The following is a 26175-nucleotide window of genomic DNA, read 5'->3' on the forward strand; positions in this document are numbered from 1 at the left end:
GCATTTACCATTAAAAAAATAAAAAGTATCTTACGCTATCACAAAATAAGATGAAGTTTCTGGATAAGAATTTGCTCTTTTCTTAAAGTGCTTAACCACTCCTAACCACGTACAGATATTGTAGTAGCCTTGCTTGAAGGATTCTAAAACTTATTTTCAAAGCAATGATGAAAGGTATGCTACTTTTGTAAAGGCATAGCTGGAACTCTCTAAATAATTCAAGGAAAAAAAACATACGAAAGCTACCAGTTTTCACTAAACTATTTTAAAAAATTCTTTCCACAGGCTGTTTTTTAGTGTAGTTAATAAAGTTGTTTTTTTTTTTTTTTTTTTTTTTTTAACTCTGACAGGTACATTGCCTTTGATCAAGGCCTATTTATCATATCTCTTATATAAAATAAAAAAGCTACCATGTGTCAGGATTTGAAGATAAAAATATCCTCCCATCTGATCTTAAATACAGTAATTTTATAGATCTTATGCCAGAAAAGCTAACTGTCCTCAGATAGGAAATTTTTTATTGAATAGAAATATGTAGCAATTGAGTAATAAAGGAAAAAAAAATTATTGCAATAACTTGATATTCAAGAACTCTATGAAACAAGTGGAAATGCTATTCCTACTAGATAAATAGAAAACAATTTTGTTTCTATGAAGATGGTATTTTGTTTCTCTTATTTGTGAAGGCTTCAGAAGGACAAGAAAGATTGACAGCAATCAGAAAATGGAATAAAGGCAAGGAGCTCTAACTGTGGGTGTAGGTGGAAAGAAAATGGAGGTCTCCACTCCTGAAGATAGCAGAAATCTAAGAAATTAAGGACAGATTGTTATAGAATTTCCTAAAGAAAAAAGTAATAAACTAGCTAATTTATTCATTTTATTATTCTGCCTTTTGATTTGCAAAAAACCTAAAATTCTATAAATTGACATGTAGAACTATGTTATACTACAAGAAACTGTTAGACAAATTTAAAGATATTACTCCTGATTCTGTCTTTTCGTGAATGTCAAGACAGATTTCAAGATTTTTCACTCCAGGAAATAAAACTCTTTAGCCTCTGGTAACTCACCCTTTTCTGCTCCTTAATATATTCCATTAGTTCCTCTCTTGTCCTTTTAACAGCTTCTTCGATTGCCTTTTCACTTCGTTTTTGCTCCTCCATTAACGCTTTCTTGATAATTTCCTTTGTAAAATGAAAACGTTTAGTGTAAGTATTAAAAATATTTCATAAATGTAACACTTCTCACCCTTTTCCTTCCTAGAAGTTTATCATGATCATATTCTGCCCCAAATTAGCATGACCCTAAATCAAATCTGATTTGGTAATAGAAGTACACTGTACTAAAGAAAGCCAGGTTCAAATTAAAACACCTCTATCATCTTAACAACATAAGTAATTTGCCCAGGAAACATCTTTCTGAACCAAACAGACTGTCCTAATGCTTAAGTTCCAGCATCCAAAGTCACTCATTAAATACATAACAATATTAATTAGCTAAGATTTCCATTTTCAAAGTTCAGGAACATGAGGTGACAAAAAAGATTCCTGAAACATACAAAAGATTACGTAATAGCCAGTCAAAATAATCAGTGTATGTTAAATGATTTAGATGAAGAAAGAGGGGAAAGGAAAAAGGGAAATAGTGGATTATTTATTTACTTATTTATTTTTAGGACTAATCAGAAGACATCACTGAATTTACCATGAACTGTCTTCATCTCTATCTTCATTCTGGATATTCAAAAGCAGATGCAGCAAAAATAGTAGCAGTGTGCCTTCAGAATGAAGGAGGAGTGGAATGTACTTCTGCTGCTTAATATCACTAGATCTAAGCTTGTTTACCACATACACATTTAGCACGAATACTAAGATTTAATCGAAATTTAATAGCATTTTTTTTTCTTTTGAAGAACACAAAGATATCATATAGCTGATTAGAAATACTACTTTTTTTTTTTTTTTTTTTTTTTTTTTTTTTTTTTTGTGTGTGTGTGTGAGAATTTCCAGTCCTAAAAATATAGGGATAAAAATTGGCTAAAAACCATGAAAACTGTTTCAAATACTCACAGCAATTACAAAAAAATATCATTGCACTATTTCCTTCTATGGGCCAAAATTCATATTCCCTGTTACTGTGCCACAGCCATGCATTACAGATCCTGTAAGGCAACTAAGAATCCAGTACGTAATAAAGTAATTGATTATGAAAAAAGATGACCACTGAGGCAATGCTGCAGTACATGGGAAAGAAGAATCTTGATTTCCTTCCTGCACAAAACTAAAAGCAGTGCAACTAAGGAAAATACTCTGGGAAAAAAAAAAACAATGGTTCAACACATCGGTTTGGTGTATTTATTTATGGATATGTGCAGATTTTTCACTCTCTTTTTTTTAAGTTTTAAATACATTTATTTTTAAAATGAAAAATAAATGCTCAGGAACCATCTTCTTCCTCACTACTGTTTACTGTTTGGACATAGCACTACATAATTAGTAGGTGCTGAAAAGGTTTGTCTGTCCATAAGTTTGCTTGAGTGCAGAATAATGCTGACATTTTATAATACATATCTGAAGTAGTGGAGGTTGGATTTTTTGTTTTTTCCTTTTTTGTCAGAACTCTACTGACCAAGGACTACTGATCTAAATGGTGTTCAAAGACCTTTTATTATATGCTACATCAACAGATACGATCCATTATCAAATAAATATTATACCAGAATAGTGCTTACTAAGCAACACATCTTGTAGACAGAAAGTAAAACTAAAAACAAAAAATCCACATTTTTCATCAATTTAAAAAAAAAAAAATCAGCAATGGAATTTTTTAAAGATTTAATTATAAACAGACATTCAGGCTTTTGTCAAAATAAGTATTCATTGTTACATAATCGTCAGGCTTAAAAGAAGACAATTAACTTTACTGCAGAACTTTGAGTATTCAAATAAAAATATTCAGTTAAAATATGATATTTATAAAAGGATTATGATTAGCATAAGGACAAATCCATAATTTCACAAGTGTTTGGGAGCTCAGATGACAACCATTTTATTGCCTTGTTTAATGGTTTAAGGAACATTTGTCAAACTGAGAAGTGACACCATTTTTGAATACAGAATCTCAGAACACTAACATGCGTTCTTAGTGCTTTATTATTCTTCAAATAGAATATTTTTGCAGGAACTCAGTTGTACTGAATGTATACACTCCACAGAACAGGTGGAAGGCTAAGGCTTCAGAGGTATCAGATATTTACAAAATTACATAAGCCATCTACGCACATCAGAGTGAATTTACCATATACTTTTAGTGTACAAAATGAATAATATCACTGGATTGGACTAATTGGACTAGATCTTTGAAACTCTTCAGTTGAAGAGTTTCAAGTGAAAAAAGTACTATTTCTTACCTCTAGCAATTTATGTCATTTCAAACAAATATTAATTCAGATTACCAAAGAAAAATCCTGAGACAAAGGCCTCTTTCATTTATGAACTCTAGCAAGACTAACAGAAAAAGTAGCAGAAAGTTACACATTATAGAAATATGCTGTTCTCATATTCTCATGCCAGCTAAATTAGTCAAAAGTTTCCCAAATACTTTGTTTCATATTAGAATGGAAAATAATGAATTTATTTACTCAATTAAATTCTTAAAGGCAAATTACAAAACTGATACGGTGCCATATATTAAAGCACAGAAAATCCTGTATTAATAAAATGTTTAAAAACAACAAACATATAAATTTTCCTTGAGATCATGCTACTTGATACTTAAAACGAAAGCCCTACATGAATAAAGATTCAAATAAAAATACAATCAAATTCCAAGGTTCTACTAAAAATTACTGCTAAACGAAACTTACTACCAATACATTTATTACAGGCTATTTTAACAGTTAATACAAAAAATGAAACTTAAATGACTTGTCTTCCATTTACAACTTCACTTAATTAAGAACAAGCTCTGATGAATACGAAGTTTTGAATAAATATGAAAACAAAGTTGCATAAAGTCCTGTTGAAGTAATAAGCAGAGCATACTATAATTATACTGTCTGTTAGTTGCAGCTCACCAAAGCAAACATACATAGGCCTCTGTAAAACCAGTAGGCTGCTCAAAGCTATCAGAAGAGAGATTTGCTGTTGGATTGACAAACAGAAAAAAATCCTTTTGTCCTTTCTGTTTAGTTTTCAGCAGTGGGCTTCAATAATGAAGTTTATTTATAGTTTATTTATTAATGAGAGATATTGAAAATTGGGAAAAAAAACACATAGGTATTCAGCAAATATTCAACAAAGACAAATGGAGGATATATACTGTCATTAGCAGTATGTGCAATACAAATCCCATCCTTTTTGTAAGATGATGTCAGATAGTGGGCACCAAAGTTGGCAATACACCATTTCTTTCCTCTACTCCTCTACCTCAGATGAATACAGCATATATGTTATATATATGTTGTTCAACACATTTGGAGGGGGAGAATTTAAGCATATACGAGTCAAATATGTTTGAAAATATTCAAACAACAAATTATTTCAAACAAATATATTTGAAATAATTCAAGCAACATCCAATCACCTAGCTAACACACATATTTTTGCCCTGCCCTTTGAGCTAATCACAGGTATTAGTCTGTCCTACACAATTTTCCACAAAAAGCTCAGTCCAGGCTCTCAAAGCCACTATCTTTCTTCTGTCTTTTTCTGTCAGTTATTACAGTAAATTATCAACATACACAATGATTATTCAAATTCTGACCCTGCCTATTACTACTGTTCATCAAAGTCCTAACTGCATGTACATCTTCTCAGTGTATATACTTACTTCATACTCATATTTGTCCTTTCCTATAATGCTACATCCATCTTCAAAGTTTTTTTTAAATTAGATTTTGATTGCCAAGGTGAAAATTGGCCTGTATTTCATCTTTAAAAGAGTATTGCACTATTTGAGGGTTTTAGTGTTATTTTAATTAATTCAAGAAAATTTGAAAGCCTGGTTTCTCAGAAAAAGGTGAGGGACAAATTGCATTTCAGGTGCGATTCGCTCTTTCTTTCTTAATATCTACTCAGACACCATATGACTAATTATAGCCAAAAGCAGCTTTTCTACAGGAGGAATATATATGTATTATGTATCTATACATCAATTAGAAGACTAGAGTAGCTAATAAAAATTAATTTGATAAATCATATTCAAACCTATGTTTGAATATATATGACTTATATATCACAACTGCATCACCAGAGTGCGTACGTGTGCATCTCCACAGAAAAACAAAAAGAAAAAAATGTACTTTATGTAACAGAGCATGCCAATCAATACTCAAACAAAACAACAACAACAAAAAAAAAAACAACAACCACCCACTTGGACTTGCAGAGATGGGATCAGGCAAGCCAAGGCGCAGGCAGAACTGAACTTGGCGAGGGATGTGAAAACCAATAGAAGACTTTCTACAAGTACATTGGCCAGAAGAGACAGGCCAAAGCGAGTGTACCTCCTTTAGTAAATGTAAAAGGAGAACTGGCTTCAATGGATGAAGAGAAGGCTGAAGTACTTAATGAGTTCTTTACCTCGGTCTTCACTGGCAGCCAGGATTGCAGTATTTCTCACGTCCCTGAGCCCTGCACCCCTAAACCTCTAGGTGGGGACCAGGATGGTAAATCCCCCCCCCCACTGTAAGACAGAGCAAGTCCAAGACTGCCTCATGAGACTGAATGTGTACAAGTCTATGGGGTTGGATGGCGTGCATCCCAGGGTCCTGAAGGAGCTGGCTAAGGTGCTTGCTGAGCCACGCTCCATCATATTTGAAAAGTCGTGGCTGTCAGGTAAGGTCCTGGATGACTGGAGGAAGGGTCATGTCACTCCCATTTACAAGAAAGGGAGCAAGGAGGACCCGGGGAACTATAGGCCAGTGAGTCTCAACTCTGTGCCTAGGAAGATCATGGAACAGATCATCCTGGACGACATGCTTGATCACACGAGGAATGTGATCCAAGTGTATGATCCAAGACAGCCGGCACGGCTTCATCCCCATTGCTTGACCAATCTAGTGGCCTTCTATGATGGAGTGATAGCTTTGGTGGACAAGGGAAAGACAACTGATGTTATTTACCTGGACTTGAGCAAGGCCTTTGACATGGTCCCCCACCAAATCCTTATCTCCAAATTGGAGGGATGTGGACTTGATGGGTGGACCACTCGATGGATAAGAAACTGGTTGAAAGGCCACAGACAGAGGGTGGTGATTAATGGTTTTATGTCCAGGTGGAAGCCAGTACTTGGGACTGGTCTTGGGACTGGTGCACTTTAACATCTTTATCAATGACATCGATGATGGAATCATGTGCACCCTCAGCAAGTTTGCTGATGACACTAAGATAGTGGTACAGTTGACATAGTAGAAGGAAGGGATCCCATCAGAGGGTCTTCAACAGGCTTGAAAGGTGGGCCCAGGTGAACCTAATGAGGTTCAACACAGCAACGTTTTTGCACTTGGGCCGGAGGAATCCCAGGCATCCATACAGACTGGGAGAAGCAATCCTTGGGAGCAGCCCTGCGGAGAATGACCTGGGGGTCTTGATGGATGAAAAACTTATCATGAGCCAGCAGTGTGCTCTTGCAGCTCAGAAAGCAGATGGTATCCTGGGCTCCATCAGAAGAGGGGTGGCCAGCAGGGACAGGGAGGTGATTGTCCCCCTCTACTCCGCTTTTGTGAGGCCCCATCTGGAGTACTGCGTCCAGGTCTGGAGCCCCCAGTACAAGAAAGACAGGAAGCTGTTGGAGAGGGTCCAGAGGACAGACACAAAGATGATCAGGGTGCTGGAGCACACACCCTACGAAGACAGGCTGAGGGAGCTGGGCTTGTTCAGCCTGGAGAAAAGAAGGCTGTGGGGTGATCTAACTGCAGCCTTTCAGTACCTAAAAGGAGCCTATAAACAGAAGAGGAGTCAACTCTCTGAAAAGGTAGATAACAGCAGAACAAGGGGAAATTATTTTAAGTTGAAGGAGAGAAGATTTAGGTTGGATGTCAGAACTTCCATTCTTTACAAGAGTGGTGAGGTGCTGAGAACAGGCTGCCCAGAGAGGCTGTGTCCCTAGAGGTGTTCAAAGCCAGATTGGATGGGGCCCTGGACAGCCTGGTCTAGTATTAAATGTGGAGGTTGGTGGCCCTACATGTGGCAGGGGGGGTTGGAGATTCAAGATTCTTGAGGTCCCTTCCAACCCTGGCCATTCTGTGATTCTGTGATTCTGTGATTCTGTGATATGATTGTTGGCAGATTTATAGGAACATTCTTCTGTTTCCACGCAAGGATGAGGTGGCAGTAATAAATTTTATCTAGGAAATACAACCACAGACTACAATGTCAATGTTTTTTCAGAAAACAGTAACCTTCAAATTATAATGTTTGTGCTTTTAACTAATACTTAGTATTAACTAGTACTTCTGAAGTTGGAAGTGGTTAAAGTCAGCATGCAGTGGACTTCCCCTTTTCCAGACTTTACCAGTATACTGAAAATAAACGGATCTAATAGCTGGAATCTCTCGCCACTCAGTGTTGCTGTGTGCATCCTCATGCTCACAAACTCACAAAACATTTCATTTAAAAAGTTGTTTCCATAAAGACTTGCAAAACCAATGTTGTCCATAAACATTTGACTCATTATTATTTCTGCAACAAAGTGGAAAATTAAGAAGAAAGAAAAACTGAAACTTTTGTTAAAATAAAAAATTAAAAAAATATAATTAGAATGAAAAAATGAAAAGAAAGTTGAAAGTAATCTCTGATGCAGAGATAGAAAGTAGTACATAACCTATTTATCAGAGAAAGACCAATGGAGAGACCAAACTAAAGGGCTAGAAAAAGGCCTTTAAAGTAGTACTCTAAATCTGCGAACAACAATTGAGTCAGGGAAAATAAAGATGTAATATTAAAGGAATAAAGATTGTATCTATGTGGCTAGAAATGTCATATATTGCAGATCTGCTGCATAAATGACCAGCAACATCTAAACAATTATATTTAAAATCAGATCTCAAACAAAACCAATATACAGTCCAGAAAAACAAGCAACAATGTGCATATTGAAGGTAATAATTAGTATTTGGATAGTCAGAAAGAAAACATTAAAATATTTACTCAGTTTAAAGTGATAGTGACGCATTCAGAAGGTGGTACCAAATAGAGATATGTTTTTAGTATAGACAGAAAAAAATGCTCAAGCACGTACCAAAAAGTACCTTAGGCTTCCAAATTAAATACAAGCCAAGAGACAGCACAGACCAGCTACCTAAACCTGGGAAGGAAACAGTTCCCAGTCATACAGAAGAAGCATAAGCGCCAAATATCACAGAAAATAACTGACAACCAACTGCACAACACAGAGGTTCTCATTCCCATTGACTAAGTTACCAGATTGGCTGTTTTGTCAGTGTATTTGGCTTAGGTGGCAAGGTTTAGCATAGCTGTGGGACTGCAAGGGTGGCCTCTGTGAGCAGAGCCCAGTGACTGCCCCGTGTTTGATCAACAGCCAGCTCCAGCTTCAAAAGGGACTCAGCGCTGACCAGAGCTGAGCCATGAGCAACACTGAGTGTGACTCTGGGATAGGAGATTTCAGAAAGAGGAAATCTGCTGTGCAAGGGTAGCTGGTAGAGAGGAATAAGAAATGTAAGACAAAAAGCCCTGCAGACACGGCCAGTGCAGAAGGAGGGCGGGAGGTGCTTCGAGCATGGAACAGCTCTTCTGCAGCCCATTGAGAAGCTATCATTCTGCAGTCAATGGGCACCAAACAAGCATATTTCTGCATGGGGTAGCAATTGAGGAGCACGTGGTGCAGCAGTGGATGTGGACTAAAGGAAACTGCAGGCCATGGAGAGTCCCTGTAGGAACATGCCTTGGGTCGGAAGGGAGCCTGCACACCTCACTAGATGAGATGTGAGATGTGACATTAATTGGTGAGTGATATCTCTTTCCTTATCTCAAACCTTGAACACTTTTCCATTGTATTTTTTCCACTTCATCTTTTGAAGAGAGGAGTGAGTGAGGGGTGTGTTGGATTTTAGCTGTCCAACAGGGTGAAACTATCACAATTGCAGGGAAACAAGATGCAAACTTCAGATAATTCGATAACAACTGTATTTAAAAATTGGTGGTGCCAATGAAAAAAATCCTGTAGGTTTGATACTTACAAAAGATGTATTAATGAATCTATACACAAAAATGCCTTGACAATAAATACATAATCACCACATATTTTCTTCAAAATATTTATTATAAATCTCTTGACTCCATGTCATCTATTTATTTGTTTGTGATTATTGTTTTTAAGATTACACAGCTAAGAAAAGAGCATTCTACAGCTAATTAAACTGATTTAAAAAGAAAAACCAGAGTGGGAAATAACTCACATAGGCAAAACAGTTTATTATTTTTTTCCACCCTTCCCAAATGCAGAGCAATGAGGAAAAAATATTTAGGCAGAAAACAATTTCAACTAAAATTTAACAGTCAGGCAGCAGTAGAAAAGTAAGCTAGTTCTGTAAGTATGGATCCAGCACCTCCATGTTTTCATTTATAAAAGACTGGGTGTGGAAATCCTTAAGATATTTTACACAAAATTGATTCTGACTTGCCAAAGCTAAGAACTCCCTTAAGCATACTGTAAGAACTCCTGTAGAGGAAATGGACCTGGGGATATTGATTGATGCTTGGTTGAACATGAGCCAGCACTGTGCCTGGGTGGCCAACAAGGCCAATGGCATCCCGTCTTGCATCAGGAACAGTGTTACCAGCAGGAGCAGGGAAGAGATTGTCCCCCTGTACTCAGCTCTGGTGAGGCTGCACCTCGAGTACTCGAGTTCTGGGCCCCTCACTACAAGAAAGACATTGAGGCCCTGGAGCAGGTTCAAAGAAGGGCTACAAAGCTGGTGAGGGGTCTGGAGCACAGGCCATATGAGGAGAGGCTGAAGGAGCTGAGAATGTTCAGTCTGGGGAAGAGGAGGCTCAGGGGAGACCTCATTGGGAGGCTGTAGTGAGCTGGGGGTCGGCCTCTTCTCTCATGTAACTAGTGATAGAACTAGAGGGAATGGCTGCACCAGGGGAGATTCAGGCTGGATGTTAGGAAATACTACTTTTCTGAAAGAGTGGTCATGCACTGGAATGGGCTGCCCAGGGAGGTGGTGGAGTCACCAACCCTGGAGGCGTTCAAGGAATGTTTGGATTTTGTGTTGAGGGACATGGTTCAGGGAGAACTATTGGTGATAGGTAGATGGTTGGACTGTAGGTCTTTTCCAAACTTGGTGTTTCTGTGTGATTCTGTGATTCTGTAACTCCCTTTAAGAATACTTAGGAAGTTTTAATAACATATCAGGTAAGCAGCCATTAATTTTTCAGAATTAAGCACTATGTTCTAGATTTCATACTTCTGAGAAATTACATCTAGTATTTTTAAACTCGCTACAAAACATTAAAAACACTTTGAAACCCAGACAATGCCAAATAATTTTAATTAATCAAGTTTTTTAAGCCATTTAGATGTTTTCTGTTACAATTATATTAGTCATTCCAAGATGATAAACCAGAAATAACAGTTCTGCATGTAATAGCTATAAGATATAAGCCTTCTGGTGCATGAGGATACTATAACTGTATTGTATTGAATTTTTGGAGTCTTACTCAGCAAAGACTACTAGGAAGCTCACTTTTTTTTTTTTTTTCTTTCCCTCATAAGGCTTTTAGTTAACTTTTCTTGCAAAAGTATTTTTTCTTTGTTTATCTTGTTACATCTTGCATACCCTAGTTGTGGATTTGCAGAATGCAACATTACAGCCTCAGTTTTTCTACAACTTACCCATTGGACATAATTTTGCCTTAGTGCTTCTGCTCCTGTCCAAGAAGAACAGATTTTTTGTTAGTTCTTTTAGTAAAATAGCTTTGGGTTGTTGTTTTTTTTCCCTCTAATTATTTGCAGTCTTCTTTAGAGTCTTGCATAAAGCACATGTGGATTATGGCAATTATGAATTCAGGCTCCTTTTCCCCTGAGAATCAGGATAAAATGCAGTAGATTCTATATGATACTTTAAATACAAGCCTTCAAGTTACGGCATAGAACTGAAAATCCGGGGCTCACTCTTCAGATGCTTGCTATCATTTCAATTTTAAAGATTTTTTTAAAAAACTAAAATTGTCAGGCATAAATTGTCTTTGATGTCTTAATTACATAAATGGGAAGGAAAAAAAATAAAAAATAAGTATTTAGTTTTGTGAAATTATAACACTGCATGCAGAGAGCTAAAATAGCTGCATACATCTCTCTGCATTATAGTGTTATGTTTGCTCTAGCTAATGGTATATCTACTTTGCATTGACTAGTAACTATACGAGGCTTGCTCCAAAAGTAATGCCTCCTATCTTATTATGCTAGCCCATGACACCAGAGACAGATGTTAGTGGTATGACAACAGAGGTTGGACTTTCCCACCACTATTCCATTACATATTGTTGTCATGTGAGAGATGAAAGCAGAGGTCAATCTGACAGTATGAAGTCTAATGTGGAAGTATATATGAAGCAAAGGCTTGTAACTGAATTCCTCCATGTGGAAAAAATGGCACTCTCTGACATTTATCAACACTTGCTGAATGGTTATGGAGACCAAACAGTGAGCACAGTGAGGTGGTGGGTGGTGTTTCAGCAGTGGTGACAGTGACAGTGGGTCACTTCCACAGGTGCAGATTCTTATGGGTGCAGCACACAAGCTCTTGTTCATCACCGACATAAAAGCATAGATAATGGTGGTGACTGTGTTGAAAAATAGTGTTTTGTAGCAGAGAATTTGCTCTATCAAATTCTGTTATTGTGCTTTTAAGTTCTGTGGCAATAAACAGGAGGCATTACTTTTAGAGCGACCTACTGTTTAGTTATTTCTATTTTACTGAAATTTTTATTGCTCAATTTGCCCTATATCCCCAATTTTTCACTCTTTTCTATTACCCAGATTTACCTTTTTTTTCCAAAGAGTAAAAGAGGGAAGAAAATAATCTTTAACAGCAGAAAGCACTGTTCATTGTCTTTTCCACTTACATTTATACTAGGTTCTTAAATGCCATTTTGAGTTCTACATGGAAGGGTTCAGCTTTAGCTAAGTTTATAGATCTCTGTATGCACTGGGCAACCTCTGCTAAATCAAAGCCAAACAAACAAACAAACAAACTTTAGATAAAATATTCTAGTGGGATAATTTTCTATTTCAGTCATTCCTCATTCCACACAACATTGAGGACTACTTGGCCTATTAAATCCTCTTTGCAGGGAAGTTGCTACTGAAAAAAAACCAATCGAGTATACCAAAATAAAAGATAAAATGCTGGAGACATGCCAGTCCACATTTAGCAGGGTAAACATCCTCACCTATAATAACTTTTCAATGTGCTGCAAAAAGATTACGTAGTTACTTTGCAAATGTACATTTTCTTTAATTAAAAGCTTGCTTACTTCAAGGAGAGCTTATTCTCCCCCCATCTAAGCGTCATATTTATGATATCTTCTTGTTTTAATTACTTTTAAAAAAGGAAGCTTTAACTTAGAATTTTTTAGGATTATTTTCACCGTCAGTTTATCTTTACTTTGCATATTTGTTAACAATATTTTTAATACTGATAATGTGTTAATACTGATAATGTGTCAATCACAGATTATAATGTGGAAGTTCATCTCAAAGAAGATCATAAAATTTAGCATATGTTCAGACTTTTTCATTCTTCTTTGCTAGATTTACCTATGTGTTTCATGACTGCAAGCCATTCTGCCTCAACTATTTGCAGTAGTGTACATGAGCCTTTCCAGTCTTTCAATTTTGCAGACGTATAGCATTAGCAAAGGAAAATTGCTTCTATTTAATACTATGCTTGACATAATACTTTGTTGTTCAAATCATTAAAATCAATCTCTTAAAATTAATTTGCAGCATGGTAAAATTCAATTGTAATCTAAGTTTCTATGACAAAATCACTAATGAGGTAAAAGAAAGACAATTTTAAACATAAAAATATTGTTTCTATCTCAAACACATATTTTTCCTGTTTGTGAGAATTTGAAAAGGATACAGAGTTTTTTGAGAACAAGGCTTCTCTTTCTTAGTATTAAGATCCAAACTTATGCATTGGTTTAAAAGTTAGTTCTATTGTAATAACAGTATTCCCTGTAGTGCTGTTTTTATATGCCTGACACTAAAAGATATTTTGCATGTTCACTTACACGCATCCACACTTGTTTCATTACTTGGTGCTAAACATAATAATATTATCAAATGACAATTCTGAAGCAAGAAGCATAAAGAATTATACAACAAGATATGAGGAATTAAAAGAGGCATTATGTTACCACAGTTTTACATTTAGTTGTCCAAAATATTAGACTATGTCTAATGGCCATTACAGGGCTGACTTGACATGTTGACTATGCTGTCTGAACAACAACTGCAGGTAAGTGAATAGTTTTTATACCTCTTGCAAGAAAAATCTTAAAGAAAAAATGCAAATAAGAAACTAAGTAGAAAGCCCTATAAAACCACTGTCAACTGACAAACTGCTTGACAGTAGTTCCAACTATTTTTCAGCTCTAAATCAAAGTCATTTCTGATAACTTCCAATTGGGCTTATCAGCTTTATACGGCTTTCTTTGTTGCCAGATTGAGAAAATTTTAGTAGCTGTAGAATGTTTATAAGAGGCTTACGGAAGTAAGTAATTTCATAGTAGAAATAAAAAATGAAAATTTATGCAAAGAAAAGCATTCCATATGAAAGTCGATCCTTCCCAAAGAACTTGCATCCTCACAAAAAACAAAACATCAAATATGTTATACATATTTATATGAGAGAACTCTAGAAATCTCAAGAAAAATCTGCATTTTACTTGAGTGAAAACAAATTAAATATTTGAAAAAAGGAGCCTAATTCAAACGAGAAATCACAATTTATTGTTAGATAAATTCTTCCTCTTAACATCAAAGTTGTCAGAGCTATTCAGTATTAGAAAAAAAGAATTAATGAATGCTCCATAACTAGATCAAAAGCAAGAAATGTATGGGAGACGTACTAAAAACATTCTCCGATAACAGAGTACTACTCAGCATTGCAGTACATAACTGAATAATCTAACATAATCAACTGCTTGATTAGCTAGCATCCCAAGCTGAAAAGTCCTCTTGAAGTCCTGAATTTCTTCCTTGGAAAAGCACTGACATCTCAGTATTTAAGATTTTGTCTGAAAATATATTAATCAATACTAAACTACTAATATTATGCTGCCCATGATTATTTCCAAAGTAATAAGAAACTCCAGTAGTATGTTCCAGGAAAAAAAACACCTACCTTGAGTCACTTGAATATATTTTATGTGCAACCCAAGTACATAAGAATAGAATCCTGCCTGACCTCATACACTCAACTATGAGACCCATTCCCTGACGAACGTTTAAAACACAAAACCAACCTTAATCTTCTCATTTGACAGACAGCACATTTTGTCCAAGACGCACAGGTTTCCACAGAAGAACAGAACTATCTGCCTTAGAAATATCACTAAACTGCACATTAATTTAATGACACATTCATTTCTATTTCCTCCTGCTACTAATCTCTTCATGTTCCACATGGTATAAAGCTATCATCTTTCTTCACTGTAGTACGCAACTACGTTATTGTTCTTTCTGCTGTTAATAGCTCCTCTGTACCACTGGTACCAATAGTCATTAGGGTAGTCTAAAAGATTTCTACCGTAGCTAAACCTCGAGTAGTGTTCTTAGCTTAGATTTAGCTTTGAAGTCACTGGATAATCCTTTGATCATGAAAAATTTATCACAGCAATGCTCATCACAGTAAAATTACTACTTTGAAAACTGACATCCTATCAGTTGATATCTTTAAATTCAAGAAAATTAAGCCTGCTACATACAAAACAAAATGATTTTGTTTAGAAATTTACACAACTTCTAATTTACATTTAGAAATGTACACAAAACAGATGCAGATTATAATAATGGGTTTGCATCAAAAAATAACTTTGTAAATTTGGTTAGCTGTGAGATGAATATTTCTTTTAAACACTGGAAAGGGTAATGGCATCTGTTTGCAAGGAGATGGGTTTTAAACATATATGATATTTTATCCTATTCTTTAAATTTTAAAGCTGCGTAGTTGTTTTTATTTTTGTTTTCTTTTTCTTTTTTTATTGTTCAGCGTGTTAAAAAAACAGCAACATAAAATTCCAACATTTGAATGAAATACATCTTGAATCTCATAGTGCAAAGAATTTTAAACAACTAGGCCACCAAAAAAAGGAAGGAACAGACTGTTCCTTCAGATATTTTGACCAGTAGAGACTACAAAATTGAACTTTTTTTTTTGGAAGAGCTACTTAATTTGAGATCCCTACTGTCTTGTTAAGTACTGTGCTGGGAATGTTCCTCTTATTACATACAACTATCCCTACAGAAGCATTTGTCTAAGATGTAACTCTAAAAACATTGGTTTGTTAATGTTTTAGGTTTCTGATTTTAATAATCCTCTTTATTTTGTACCTACTCTATATTTTATCTTAGTAAAGCATCCTTTTACTAAGAGAGACAATGGAATTCCAGCATAATAAGGAATAAATGTAACTTTTCTTCCATAGGTATAAAAAGGAAAAAGTTGCATAAATAATGTACAACATAATGCCACTATCTGAACAATTTCTCTTGGGCTCTTTTGGAAGTTAGTGAAGAAAACCAGGCATTTACAGTGCACAATTACCTCATTTCAATACACATGCCTCAAAAAGTCACAGGAGCTATGTTCTGAAACTGCCAAATTCTTTCCAGTCTAAAAGGAAATAACTTATGAATGCAGTGCATATCAACAAGCAGTGAAAAACAACGTATCATAAGAAAATCTATCATAATTAGAAAGATCTTAAAAATTAAATATAAAACAAACAAAGCAAGTCCATAGAAGAATAAAATATACTAACTTCATTATGTTTTCTTTGCTCTTGCGTTGCTTCCCAAACAGCTTGGGCAATCTTCTTGTTATGTCTCTCATGTTCTGCTTTCCACATATTTCTTTCTTCTTCATGAATCTTTTCCATATTTCTCCTTTCCTCCTCTACAGCTTTCAGAACAACCTCCTGTACTATTTCTTTTTCAGCCTTCAAAACAAATCGAAAAGTAAATGAAGAAAATAGCCAGTGTGGGTGCTGTAAGAACACATTTTACTCTTCCTAATGAGATCAGTGAGCTATGTCACTGTGTCATCATCTCACTGAGCTATATCAGTGAGATGATCTTTGAGATTCCTTCCATCCCAAAGCATTCTATGATTCTATGATTGTGGGACTTCCTATGGGAGGCTCTAATCTTCAAGAATTTAATGAAGTCCAAGAACAGTATAAACACTACCTTTGGCAAAGTAGCCAATGCGTACTTAAAACAAATGTGTCTTCCATCCCCAAACTCTTTAGCTGCACATACTAAAAGAAGTTTAATTCCATCTTTTTTGAATTTTAATAAAAAAATTCAACCATTACATGAAATCATCAGAAGAAACACACTGAATTTGAAGTAAAAGGGACAACGCACAGATCTATACGAGCTGAACCATCCACAAATATATTTATCAGCAAGACGATCTATCATTACACAACATCTACAAATAATGTCATGCTGAAGTTCAAAACAAACACTGGCTGGCAGCTCACTCCTCCTTATTTTAATAAGCTTATAAGTCAGTGCAGTATCCTTGATGATAATACTGCAACAAGTAAAAAAAAAAATTATAAAAGGCCATAAATATTGGGTTCCTCAAATTCATTTATTTAAAAATAAAGCTGTTTTTCTTGTGTTTTCTACTAGTTTTTTTTTACTAGTTTTCTCAGATCATTACAAGCAACTGAAATGTTGTACTGCATTCTGTACCAGAATTAGAAATTACATAGTTTGTTGAAATTTTTGTATTTTCACATGATTTCACTGTCCTGTCCTCAGTGCAAATCACCATTTTTAACAAAAATTAAGTAAGATACAATGCTAACTGTCTTAAGATCAATTGACCTTGCTACCCAGCTCTTCAAGTTGAGAGATACTGATGCTAATTGAAAGACAATAGAAACACATTGAACTGCAATTTTCGAACTTCTTGTAATAATCTAGTTCAGAGGTTAGCTTAAATAGAAGACAGCTTACATAGACTATCTCTATGAAAACATACGATAAAATAGATCTATTAATTTGCTTATTTCTACGCTCAGACTTTCCTTTAAACACAGATGAGAATATAACATTTGACAAATTTGGTTATGAAATGAGTTGCTAAGCAAGAGATACCTTTGCAGCAGCTGCAATAGCCTCCTTACTTCTTTTCCTTTCTTCATCCAAACATTTGTCCAGCACTTCCTGTAAATATCATGAAAAATTCAACAACAATATTCAATAGAGGAGTGGCTAAAAATAATTTCAGTCAACTGCTGAAAAGGAAAAATCCATTTTCCTGTCAATAATTGTGACATAATCATTGCCTATGAAATCTATAGTGTGCACTGGAATCATTTTTCTTTTATAAATAAAAGCAATACCTTATGTTTCTGTGACTGTTGCATCAGAGCTTCTTCTATCTTTTCTGACAAGACTGCCTTCTCTGCTTCTAAAATGTCAAGAAGCCTCTGATGCTATTGGGAGAAAATATTTATATTATTTTAACAGCAGTTTGCAAAAAAAATAGACAAAAACAACTCATCCAAGAGACGTAGGGTTGTTGGCTGCTTATAAAGCAACTCAAAATTTAGATTTGGTTAAAGGAAATATACAATGCATCTTAAACTAGTTCACTGACAACAGAAACACACAATAAGAAGAAATGCTTTAATTCCCGATTATCTGATATTTCCTCTCAGTCTGAACTATACTAGAAAAGAAGTTGAAAATAACACTATATATAGCAATATTTCTTATAAAATTTATAACAATAATACAAATAATCATACATTTTAAACAGTTCATTTAAACAACTGCATAAATTATATTTGCACTACCTCCCAGTTAAACATACAGTAGAACACATCTGTATTCACTTTTAGCCCCTTGTGTTATCATTCACTTCAAAAGCCAGAAAATTATAGCAATGAGAACATTGTAGCAAGTTTTCTTGTAATCTGAAACATTTTTTCAGCAAGTGAAAGAATATTGAAATGAAGTCCTGGAGCTGTCAGGGTTCATATAGAGGGCTTTAAATTGGGCACGTTGGGTAAAGGTGTAGTACTTCAAAGCACGCAGCAGTGGCAAGAAACAGGAGGAGCTGGAAACCATCTTGCAGCAGGCAAACTGTGGCTTACTTGCTGATACTGAAACACGGTGGGACTGCTCCCATGACTGGTGTGCTGCAATGGATGGCTATAAGCTCTTCAGAAGGGCAGGCAAAGAAGGAAAGCTGGTGGCACAGCTCTCTATCTTAGTGTTTTGATGTTGTTGAGCATGGAACTGGGAATGATAAGGTTCAGACTATATGGGTAAGGATCAGAGGGACAGCCAACAAGGCTGACATTCTGGAAGAGGACTGCTATAGACTGCCTAATGAGGATGAAGAGACGGATGAGGCATTCTATGAGTAGCTGACAGAAGTAGTGAGATCACTAGCCCTTGTTCTCATGGAGAACTTCCAACTTTCCTGATATATGCTGGAAATGCAATACAGTACAGAAGAAGCAGTCTAGGAGATTTCTAGAGTGTGCCTGGAAGGCAACTTCCTGATGCAGCTGGTAAGAGAGCCACCCAGGGGAGGTGCCCTGCTCTAGCAGATCACAGTCCTGCTCTTCACAAAGGATTGGCGGGAGATGGGGAGGTCAAGAGCTGCCTTGGGCAGAGCAACCATGAAATGGTAAAGTTCTCGATTCTTTGTGAAGTCAGGAGAGCGGTCAACAAAACTACGACCTTGGACTTCTGGAGGTCAGACTTTAAACTGTTCAGGACACTGGTGGGCAGGGTCCTTTGGGATTCAGTCCTGAAGGATAACGGGTTTAGTAAGGCTGGACATCTGTCAAGAAAGAAGTTTTAGAGGTGCAGGAGCAGGCTGTCCCCCTGTGAGTAAGATGAGCCAGCAGATAAGAAAACTGTGAGGAAAAACAGGGAACTTCTTCTGAGACTCGAGGAGAAAAAGAGTCTACCTCTACCTCTTACCTTGTGGAAGGCAACTTGAGGAAGTTGCAAGGATATGTAGGGAGAAAATTAGGCAAAAACCAAACTTGAACTCAAGCTGGCTGCTGTAGTAAAAGACAACAAAAAACTCTTTTACAAACATGTTTTCTCTTAACATTAAGTGGAGGGCTAAGGAGAATCTCCAGACTTCGCTGGATGCTGTGGGGACCACTGAAGATAAGAAAGAGGCTGCAGTTCTCAATGCCTTCTTTAAATCCGTCTTTAAATGTCAGACCACCTATCTTCAGAGTACTCCTACCCCCTGACCTGGAAGCTTGGGATGGGGAGCAGAATATACCCCTCATGATTCAGGTGGAAACAGTCAGAGACCTTCTACTCTACCTGGACTGTCACGAGTTCGGGACCAAATAGGATACACCCAAGGGTTCTGAGAGAGCTGGCAGAGGTGATTGCCACTTTTCAACACCTATCAACAGTCCTTGTCAACCAGAGCGGTCCCAGAGGACTGGAGGCTTGCCAGCGTGACTGTCATATACAAATATGGTCATAAGGAGGATCTGGAGAACTACAGACATATCAGCCTTGGTGTCAGGGAAAGCTATGTGACAGATTGTCCTGAGTGAGATTACACAGCATGTGTGATCAGCAGGAGATCAGGCACAGCCAGCATGTATTCATGAAAGGCAAGTCCTGGTTAGCCAACTGATCTTCTGTGATCAAGTGACCCACCTAATGGATGAAGTAATGGATGGTTGACATAGTCAACTTATACCTCGAGCAAAACCTTTGACACCATCTCTCACAGTATTCTGTTGGGGAAGACAGCAGCCAGTAGCTTGCATAAGTACAAACTTTGCTGGGTAAAGAATGAGTTAGAGGGTCAAGCCCAAATACTGATGGTGAATGGAGTTAAATGCAGCCAGTGACGGGTCACAAGTTGTGTTTTCCAAGGATTGGTATTAGAGCCAGTCCTGTTTAATGTCTTTATTGATGATCTGGATGAGGGGACTGAGTGCATCCTCAGTAAGTTTGCAGATGAAAACAAGCTGGGAGGAAATGTTGATCTGCATGAGGGTAGGAAGAGGGTAGGAGGGATCTGGATAAGCTGGGTCCATGGGCTGAGGCCCCAGCTGTATGAACTTCAACAAGAAGTGCTAGGTCCAACACTTTGGTCACAACAATTCCATGCAATACTACAGGCTTGAGGCAGAGAGACTGGAAGACTGTGTGTAAGATATGGACCTGGGGGTGTTGGTCATTGCTCAGCTAAACATGAGCCAGCAGTGTGTCCAGGCAGCCAAGAAGGCCAATGCTATCCTGGCTTATATCAGAAGTAGTGTATATATCAGAAATCAGCAGGAGCAGAGAGATGATAATCCTCCCATATTCAGATCTGGTGAGGTCACACCTCAACTACTGTGTTCAGCTTGGGGCCCGTCCCTAGAAGAAAGACAAAGAGGCCCTTGAGTGTGTCCAGAGAAGGACAGCGAAGCTGGTGAGGGGTCTGGAGCACAAGATTTACGAGGAGTGACTGAGGGAACTGGGATTGTTTATTCTGGAAAAGAGAAGGCCCAGGGGAGGACCTTATAGCTCTCTGCAACTACCTGGAAGGTGGTTGTAAGGAGGTGGGTGTCAGCCTCTTCTCCTGTGTATCTAGCAACAAGACATAAGGGAATGGCCACATTCACATCAGATATTAGGAAAAATTTATTCTCTGAAAGAGTGGTCAGGCACTGGAATGGGCTGCCCAGGGTGGTGACTGAATCACTATATCTGAAGGTGTTCAAGATATGTTTAGATGTTGTACTAAAGGAAAAGTTTATTGTGGAAATATTGGTGGTAGGTGGATGGTTTTGATGATCTTGGAGATCTTTTCCAACCTTGGTGATTCTATGATTCTAGAGCAACCCAGTAGTCTACATGTGGTTTTATAATCTTTTACAATTTCTAATCATGATCTATTTATCTATTTTTCAATAAACCAAGTCTGCATTAGAAATAGTGTGGTCACCAGGAGCAGGAACCCTTACTCAGCATCCCCCTGTACTCAGCAGTGGTGAGGCCGCACCTTGAATATTTTGTTCAGTTTTGGGCCTCTCACTACAAGACATTGAGGCCCTGGAACGTGTCCAGAGAAGGGCAAAGAAACTGGTGAGGGGTCTGGAGCACAAGTCTTACGAAGAGCAGCTGAGGGAGCTGGGATTGTTTAGTCTGGAGAAGAGGAGGATCAAGGGAGACTTTATTGCACTCTACAACTTCCTGAAGGGAAGTTGGGATGAGGAGGGGTTTGGCCTCTTCTCCCAGGCAACAAATAGGATCCGAGAAAATGGCCACAAGTTGTGCCGGAGGAGAGTTAGATCAGAATTAAGGAAAAACTTTCTCTCTGAGAGGGTGGTCAGGCACTAGAACGGCCTGCCCAGGGAGGTGGTGGAGTTGCTGTCCCTTGAAGTGTACAAGAGGCATCTGGATGAGGAGCTACGAGATATGGTTTAGTAGCTTATGGTAGCAATGGTAATGGGAGGACTGTTGGACTAGGTGATCTTGTAGGTTCTTTCCAACCATATGATGCTATGATTCTATGATTCTAAGCATCTGAAATATAGGGGTTTTGTTTGCAAGAACTAAGTTGTTCTCCAAAGCTAAAAAATGTGAAGGTAGATTATTATTGCTTATTGACAATTATTAGCAAATCAGTATACTTGATTAGATTAATATATCAGTTAGATATGAAGTTGATATATTATAACCTTAAAATGTAAACATAAAAAGCGCAACATTTTGCACACTTCAGCACTTTTACACAAATACAAACAATCCTTTCATCAGCATTTCCAAAAAACTGCCATTGATCTTTCATGAATTTTATTATTGTTTAGTTAGAATTACCTCTAACAACAGTTAGAAATACATTTCCAAAATGCAACACTATTTTTGGAAAAAAATTATTGTATTTGTAGAATAGAATAGAAGACCTGTAGGTTACTTAATAAAATAATGTCAAGAAAATTTTGCCAACAAAACATACAGGCTCATCCCAAGTCCTGAAACAATACAGAGATTTGCACTGATACAAAACAGAACACATCTGTACGGACCATGGAAACAACTTATATCTTTTATCCTAGCAGTGGAGTAGAGACATTCATGATTACAGCCTTATGTACAACAGCAACCTCACTTACATAGCATTTTACTTCTTTAGAAGTACTGTAGTAGACTGCAATCCTGAAAATACAGAAATTGGTATTGACTGATTTTTATTATATGAAAATTTCAAATGTTCTAATATTTAATAAAGTTCTGCAGAAAACAAAACAAAACAAAACAAAAAACCTCCATTGCTGCAACAACAAAGATAAACAGCTGCAACAAAATAGGAAAAAGTTACACCAGACAGCCACTGCTTTTGCTCACCGATGAGCACAAAACAAGTTGCCTATTGAGTAAGGTTACAAAAAACATGAAGTCTGCTGTTACTGTCATTTCAAGTATGATCACTTTAATTTGGTTTAGATTCTCGTATTTCCAAGATACATTAGAAAATCTACACGGTGTAGCATTTTGTATTTTGTGGAATCCACAGAAATTTTTTAAGAACTGTATGTGTATAAATACACACTCATGATTTTTCAAGATGTTAAAATTATCTATTTCTAAGTACATCTAGAATGCTATAAGCTAATGACTTCTGGCATATTTCGTTACAGCTTCTTTTCATTACAAAGCTTCCCTGTATGTCGAGGGAGTACGAAGATTATAATTTCATTGAGATTATAAACTTTTTTGAATAGCTTGGCAGTCCTTTCCTATTACATTTTTACATTGTAAAAATGTACATATGTACAATTTTATTCACGTGGATTAATCCTTGTGGATTAATAAACAGGTACCTTCACATCTCAATTTCCAGCAGTTCATATACCATCACAAATGTTGCAAAACCTACCCATGCAACCCAGAAAAGCAAATTCTCTTGTACTGTAGAAACATTTTGAATAATTGCTTACTTGGCCTCAAAATTTTTATTTGGACAACTAGATTTTTATTTACTTTTTTTTACTGAAATGTATCTTCATACACAACCTCTCTGGGCAGCCTATTCCAACACCTCACCATTATCTTGGTAAAGAACTTCCCCTGATATCCAACCTAAATCTTCTTCTGTTGAGAGCCTTTACACACTCTTGTATTTTTTGACTAACTAGAAGTAATAGAATGTTCTGCATTGGTTTACGGGGCTTGTACAGTTTTGTTCAACTACAGCAAAGTCTTGTTATCTATAAAGACCATCAGTGTTTGAAAGATCACAGACTTAAATGCCTATAGCTAAGCAAACCTGTCTCATAACTCACTGCTCTCATTTAACATTTCCTTCTTTCCACAGGTAATGACATTTTACAATTAGAGGAATAAAGAAAGAGCACAGAAAGGTAAGGCACTGATATGAACTATCTATACAATCTATGGATTTCCAGGCATTGAAAAAGTAACTTTCTTTTAAGTATAATCTGCTTGTCAAGTTTGTGACCTCATGGTAATTGTACTTGTTAACTGTCCATTCTCCAACAACAACAACAAAAATTAATAAAGCTGTTCAAGTAACAGTCATCAGTTTCCTGTCAGTGGGCTAATGAGTTCATTGGAAATAGTATCCATACAAAAGCAACCATTTCTATTCCAATTTTTCTAAGAAAATTATGATGGATACTTATTTATGGAATCTTGTGTTTGGAAAATGTACCTAACCTGTCTAGACTGTAAGACTGCCTATAAAGCTTTTTAATTGGAACCTGAGGTAAGGTTTTTCTTTATCAACAATTCGCGGATCAGAAAATAGGAAAAAAGAAGTCTAAATATGCCTGAATTTTCAATCTAATTATCCATTATTCTAGAAAAATACCATATTAATTCTCCTACTAAATTGCAGAAATAGAAATTGATGAAGGTACAGCTACATGTTATCTGAAGGTAGGAATACAGTGGGTGAATTAGTCCCTGTTAGTAGAATATTGAAACACACTGTTTCTAACAGTCTAAGTTTGCTAGGTTAAACATACATATAATGCATGTAAGCTATTTGGCATATTACGGAGAGATACTGAGCCAGCTCTAAAATTTTAAATTCACATACCACTTTGTCGAACTAACTAGCTTAGTCACCTTTCTGTCCTACTTTCTTACAAAGTTATCATTTGCATCTTCTTATTCCTTGGTTGGAGAGTTATTGAGTGCAGACTGCAAAATACTGATGTGTAAAAATTCTGAAGAGTAAAACTGTAGTGGGTCATGAAGGCCCATAAAACATATAACAGCATTTTCCAACAAAAGAAAAGACTTATATTTCTGAAAAGTGATATTCCAAACTGGATAGATACATGTACTATCACATCTGCCCCATTCTCCAAAAAGCAGTCAGGACAGCAACTTAAAGCAAAGTAACAACTCAAAACAAAAGGCATTCAAAAATAGGTTACATTTTCCACCCTGAAAGAAGTTTTCTATGCAATGGTTCCAAACGAAAATTGTTTGATGTAGATTCAAATATAAATACAGAGGTCCTGTGGTTTTTCTTGATTCCTGTAAAAAAGAAATTTAAAAAATCTTTTTTTTTTTTTCTGAAATGTGAGTCACAGAACACATTGTAAACAGATTTAATCATGGCAGCAAGAGTCAAGGATTTTTGTTATTTTTATATGTTATATTCATTTCTGAAGAGTCATGACATGTTCCTTCAATATATATCTATTGAAGGGTGACACAGTATATATTATGATAAATATGTTGTATGAATGAAATCACAGAATCACAGAATTGTAGGGGTTGGAAGGGACCTCTAGAGATCATTGAGTCCAAACTCTCTGCCAAAGCAGGCATGACTTGTTTGACTTGTTTTACTATTAAAATAATTAATAACTAAATCCAATTTAGTACAGCTATAACCATTACATAGTCCCATTCATCCTAAATTGCAACTTTAAAGAAAAATGGAAAATAGGGTGTCTCGCTTTTACTGGAATGCTTTTTAAAAATGTCAACAGTTCCTTTCTTAGTCCTGTACAGTTTCGTGGAAAAAGATGTGAGAAAAAGATTTCATCCAACAATGTTATAATTATTTTACTATAACTGGTATAATCCAATTTATGCTTCCGCAGATTGGTTATTTTACTGACTACTACTACATAAACTATGAATAGCAGCTAACAAATTTATCTACACTGAACTTGGTGATCTGTGCATCATGATTTGCCCAAATGGAATCACAGAATCATTGAGGTTGGAAAAGACCTCTAAGATCATCTAGTCCAACCTCTGACCAACATGCTCATTAAACCTAATTGCCAGGTTTACTTCTTTTGAAAACCTCCAGGGATGGGAACTCCAACACTTTCCTGGGCAGCCTGTTCTAATACCTTACTACTGTTCCTGAGTATCCCACCTGAGCAATTCAATTATGGAAGGTAACCACTGAAAAACAACATCACAGCACAAAGTTGTGCTATTTGCTGTACCCTGCAGAATGTAATTATATTCATAGAACCATAGAATGGCTTGGATTGGAAGAAACCCCAAGGATCATCAAGTTCCAACTCCCCTGCTATAGGCAGAGCCACCATCCTCCAGATCTGGTAAAAGAACAAGTTGCCCACGGCTCCATCCAAAGTAGTCTTGAACACCTACAGGGATGGGGCATTCACAGCCTCTCTGGCCAGCCTGTTCCAGCACCTCACTACTCAGGGAAGAACTTCCCCTTGACATCCAGTCTATACCTTCCCTCCTTGAGCTTAAAGCCATTCCCCCCTGTTCCATCACTATCTGCCTGGGTAAAAAGTTGATACCTCTCCTTTTTATAATCCCCTTTTCAATATTGGAAGGCTGCAGTGAGTACTCCTCACGGCTTTCTCTTCTCCAAGCTGAACAAGCCCAGCTCTTTTCAGCCTGTCTTCGTAGGGAAGGTGCTTCAGTCCCCTGGTCATCTTTGTG

The 26175-nt window shown here is 36.7% G+C and overlaps 1 protein-coding gene across 6 annotated transcripts in view; it reads right to left on the reverse strand.

Moving 5' to 3' along the window:
• Positions 1-26175, reverse strand: part of CCDC91 (coiled-coil domain containing 91) — a 141330-nt gene that overhangs the window by 31738 nt on the left and 83417 nt on the right. For all 6 annotated transcript variants that reach the window (XM_052690544.1, XM_052690549.1, XM_052690545.1 and 3 more), the window contains 4 exons: positions 17619-17711; positions 17371-17439; positions 16020-16196; positions 1071-1184 (listed from right to left, as the gene is read on the reverse strand). In XM_052690544.1, the coding sequence (XP_052546504.1) occupies positions 1071-1184; positions 16020-16196; positions 17371-17439; positions 17619-17711 (453 nt within the window). The remainder of the gene's footprint in view (positions 1-1070; positions 1185-16019; positions 16197-17370; positions 17440-17618; positions 17712-26175) is intronic.

The sequence above is a fragment of the Tympanuchus pallidicinctus genome, unplaced genomic scaffold (assembly GCF_026119805.1).
Source record: "Tympanuchus pallidicinctus isolate F22 unplaced genomic scaffold, pur_lepc_1.0 scaffold27, whole genome shotgun sequence".
Lineage (NCBI taxonomy): Eukaryota > Metazoa > Chordata > Aves > Galliformes > Phasianidae > Tympanuchus > Tympanuchus pallidicinctus.